The 4449-nt window shown below is 36.2% G+C and overlaps 1 protein-coding gene across 1 annotated transcript; it reads left to right on the forward strand.

The window, feature by feature from the left end:
* Positions 1-1680: 1680 nt before the first annotated feature.
* LOC132794888 (ATP synthase subunit beta, mitochondrial) lies at positions 1681-4222 on the forward strand. The gene is made up of 3 exons (XM_060805179.1): positions 1681-1838; positions 2386-2697; positions 2968-4222. Exons 1-3 carry the CDS (start codon positions 1775-1777, stop codon positions 4107-4109), a joined length of 1518 nt encoding a protein of 505 aa, XP_060661162.1. The 5' UTR covers positions 1681-1774; the 3' UTR covers positions 4110-4222.
* Positions 4223-4449: the final 227 nt, after the last annotated feature.

The raw sequence follows: 4449 nt of genomic DNA on the forward strand, positions 1-4449 counted from the left end.
TATTATTATTCCTGCCTAAGTTTGTTTACTATTTCACACATACTCTATTTACACCAAGTGCATCGCTTCAATGATGCAATTGGTTACACCAAAACTGCTTTACGCGAACGTCTAATTAGGCTTGAAAAAGTAAGCAAACTTAGGAAGAAAGAAAATAATATCAAATCAACCGAAAATTCAACGATTTAATAATTTTGCGACACTGAGAGAATTCAAAAAACTACAAATAATTAAAAGTTTAATTTATTATTCATCAATTGACTCTACTTATTGTAAAATTTTATGAAGTATATGCACATAATAAAAAATATACTAGTAAAAATAATTGTATTTTCTATTTATATTAAAAGAATATTTCAAATCATAGAAGTTATTTAAAAAAATAATTGTATATGGCGTACAATGACGACTGCAGTCGTGTTATTGCCTATTTCCACTGCACCAAAAACCTCGTGTTTTTTCGGTTTTTTTTTTGTTCAGGTCGAATGTGACGTTTATAAAAACCCATAAGAAAAAAGTCGGTTTTTCTACGTTTGCGAGCTACGTACTTTTTGAGTAATCACGGTAGTTTTTATCTATGTGACAACGAAAGAGCTCACCACTTAACAAACAGCTGACATTTAAGTGCGCCAAGATATGAAAAAAAAATTTTATTTTGCCTTTTAAAGCAAATTTTTTATATATATTAGATGAGCCAAAAATCTCGCAAGCCGTCAATATCGTGGAGTGGCATCCACGAGGCTATGTTGTTCGAGTAATCGGAGGAGAAGTGTAGTGTATTTTTTGGCCAATCCACGAAGGCGCTCCACAAGGATGCCAAACTCCTCCCTATTAATTCGAAAATTATCTTCAAAAAAAGATTAGCTGTTTCCAGGAATATCGCGCTCCCAGAAACACCCATGCCGTTGCTAAAAAGTAAATGTATTTATGTAAATATTACATTGCTGCCAGCAATAATACTTAAATAGGCCCAAACTGATGGCGATTTCATTACTATTGGCAATGACCTATACTTCCTCCACTTCGTTAAAATCCTCATAAAAATCTTGCAATTTAAGAAAATTTTCTATTTTAGAAATTCGCGTGCTGTTTTTTGAATTGTTCGCCAATTCGTGTTTACATTTGAACAGCTGACATTTCAGAGCGGCCATATTGCGAAATTTACCCTTGCCCATATTTTTCGTGCCAATGGAAACCCCAAAACGGGACTTTGAAAAACGTAAAAAAACTGAGTGCAGTGGAAATAGGCTATAATAAATATATTCAAAGATTTTATTTTAAACATTAGCCAAAGACCTAACAAGCCATAGCTAGTAAATTTACGCTAAATTATAAATTAATGTATAATCTATGTCTTATAAAAATAAATAATAATTTTACACATTGTTTTTAGATTTAAGACAATTACATATACATATTATTATATTTAAACGAAGATAAGTTTGTCTAATTTCTCACCCACACAAATGCTATATTTATTGATATGATTATAGGATTGTTTGGTGCAAGCCCAATCATTTGTTAAAAAGTACTGTCATCAATGAAATAAATGACTTTAGAAAAGGATTTATGATTTTTAGAACACCACAGGGCAGATTGACGCCAAATTGATGTCATCCCTAATAATGTTATAAATTTGGTATATCGCATATTTTTTCCAAATAAAACGGTATCTTTTACAATTTTTCATGCGGTCACTCTATAAAAGTTATGTATTCACATTCTGACGGCAAGGATTTGCTATTTCTACAATAAATCGTCAGTAGGTTGAAAAATGTTCGCGTTACGTGCCGCCTCCAAAGTTGATAAAAATTTGCTGCCTCTTTTGGGACAGTTGTGTAAGTACTAAAATTAGCTTAAAGCAAATTAATTAAATCAGTGTTTTCGGCGTGCCTTTAAATATATTATAATATTGTATTATTAGTTGCCGATTTAACTCAAAATTCGAACATAACCTAACTTTTTGCATAGAGAGTGGTATGATTGCATAATTTATTTATAATTTTTTGGATACGTTCAAAATTGTAGTCATATGGATAGCTCCAGATTCTTGGATTTATTTATTTCTATAGCATAATTGATGACTATGTATTACCATCTTACGTAAGCTTATAAAATTTTCCATAGCTCGTTTGATTAAAATTTGTTTCTTTATTTTCTTCACATTTTAGAAGTTAGTAATTAACTGTAAAACTTATTAATTGACTTCCAAATAAAATGTCTAAATAGAGTTCAACTTACATAGTATATTTATGAATATATAAATTTTGAAATTGATAACTTAAGAGAAGCTATGTGACGTAATCTAACTAAGCATTGAAGTGTCCCGTTTATTTGAGAGAGTGACAACTATTCATTTATAATTGTATTAATCCCAACTAACAGCTCGAGGCCATGCCGCAAAGGCAGCTAAAGTGGCGGCCGGAGCCAATGGCAAAATTGTAGCAGTCATTGGTGCCGTTGTTGATGTTCAGTTTGATGAGAATTTGCCACCCATTTTGAACGCTCTGGAAGTCGACAATCGTTCACCGCGATTGGTCCTGGAGGTGGCTCAACATTTGGGTGAGAATACCGTGCGCACTATTGCCATGGACGGTACTGAGGGTCTGGTTCGTGGACAAAAGGTTCTCGATACTGGCTATCCAATTAGAATACCAGTTGGAGCCGAAACTTTGGGACGTATCATCAATGTGATTGGTAAGTAATAAAAAAGATTCGCTGCATACATTATATAGTAAGGATGAGCCATATTTTACAATAATTGCGTTACTGGACTGCATTAGAAACGGTGTTAAAATGGTGTTAAAACATAGAAGAATCGTTCTAAACTTAATGTTCCCAGCAAATAAAAAAAAACAGTGGCTGTTTCTCTTATTCATAATAGAAACTTACCCATCCCTACTGTATAATGTATAAAATATTAAAAGAAAGTATGCTATCAAAACTAAAATTCCTTAATTTCCAAAGGTGAACCCATTGATGAACGTGGTCCAATTCCAACTGATAAAACGGCGCCAATTCACGCCGAAGCTCCCGAATTCGTCGAGATGTCGGTCGAACAGGAGATTCTGGTCACTGGCATCAAGGTGGTCGATCTTTTGGCCCCATATGCTAAGGGTGGCAAGATTGGACTTTTTGGAGGAGCCGGTGTTGGCAAAACTGTGCTTATCATGGAACTGATTAACAATGTCGCTAAAGCTCATGGTGGTTACTCTGTGTTCGCTGGTGTAGGCGAACGCACGCGTGAGGGTAACGATTTGTACAATGAGATGATTGAATCTGGTGTCATTTCACTTAAGGACAAAACATCGAAGGTCGCTCTTGTCTATGGACAAATGAATGAACCTCCCGGTGCACGTGCCCGTGTTGCATTGACTGGTTTAACTGTTGCCGAATATTTCCGCGATCAGGAGGGTCAAGATGTGTTGCTATTCATTGATAACATTTTCCGTTTCACCCAGGCTGGTTCGGAGGTGTCCGCTTTATTGGGTCGTATTCCCTCTGCTGTTGGTTATCAGCCCACACTAGCAACTGATATGGGTTCTATGCAGGAGCGTATTACAACCACCAAGAAGGGCTCCATCACTTCGGTGCAGGCTATTTATGTGCCAGCTGATGATTTAACTGATCCAGCTCCAGCTACAACCTTTGCTCATTTGGACGCAACCACTGTGTTGTCGCGTGCCATCGCCGAATTGGGAATTTACCCAGCTGTCGATCCTTTGGATTCTACATCTCGTATTATGGATCCCAACATCATCGGTCAGGAGCATTATAATGTCGCGCGTGGTGTACAAAAGATTCTGCAAGATTACAAATCACTGCAGGATATTATTGCCATTTTGGGCATGGACGAGCTATCGGAGGAGGATAAATTGACGGTGGCACGTGCCCGCAAGATTCAGCGTTTCTTGTCGCAGCCATTCCAAGTCGCTGAAGTTTTCACCGGTCATGCTGGCAAGCTGGTCCCATTGGAGCAAACCATTAAGGGTTTCTCACAGATTTTGGCAGGTGAATACGACCATTTGCCCGAAGTTGCTTTCTATATGGTCGGTCCTATCGAAGAAGTTGTTGAAAAGGCCGATCGTCTCGCCAAGGAAGCAGCTTAAAAAGTCATCCTTGTGTGGAGTAATATTCATTTCAATTAAGCATTAAAGTTATCGGCGAAATTAGAAAACTTCTATCCTTAATGGACATAATAAAATACAATTAAACACATCAATATTTATTATTATTAACTTATTCGTTATTCGACTGCGCAAAATCAAACACAAGACGAAATATGTGTATTTTTTCAGCCGATTGCACGAGTCATTATGAAACATGAGATTTATATATTAGTCCACATTAATTATTTACTATTTGACACATATAACACATGGGCTGAAAAGTCCCGGGCCTAACAAAGAAAACACGCTTTTTTTTGGATCAAAATTGGAGTTACTCATA

The sequence above is a fragment of the Drosophila nasuta genome, chromosome 4, assembly GCF_023558535.2.
Source record: "Drosophila nasuta strain 15112-1781.00 chromosome 4, ASM2355853v1, whole genome shotgun sequence".
NCBI classification, from domain to species: domain Eukaryota; kingdom Metazoa; phylum Arthropoda; class Insecta; order Diptera; family Drosophilidae; genus Drosophila; species Drosophila nasuta.

What these genes read in the sequence shown, in the direction of transcription:
- LOC132794888 (XM_060805179.1), top strand. Translation starts at nt 1,775, where the DNA reads ATGTTCGCGTTACGTGCCGCCTCCAAAGTTGATAAAAATTTGCTGCCT. An exon ending in GCCTCTTTTGGGACAGTTGT is followed by an intron (nt 1,839 to 2,385) that starts GTAAGTACTAAA and finishes CCCAACTAACAG; the next exon opens with CTCGAGGCCATGCCGCAAAG. An exon ending in ACGTATCATCAATGTGATTG is followed by an intron (nt 2,698 to 2,967) that starts GTAAGTAATAAA and finishes TAATTTCCAAAG; the next exon opens with GTGAACCCATTGATGAACGT.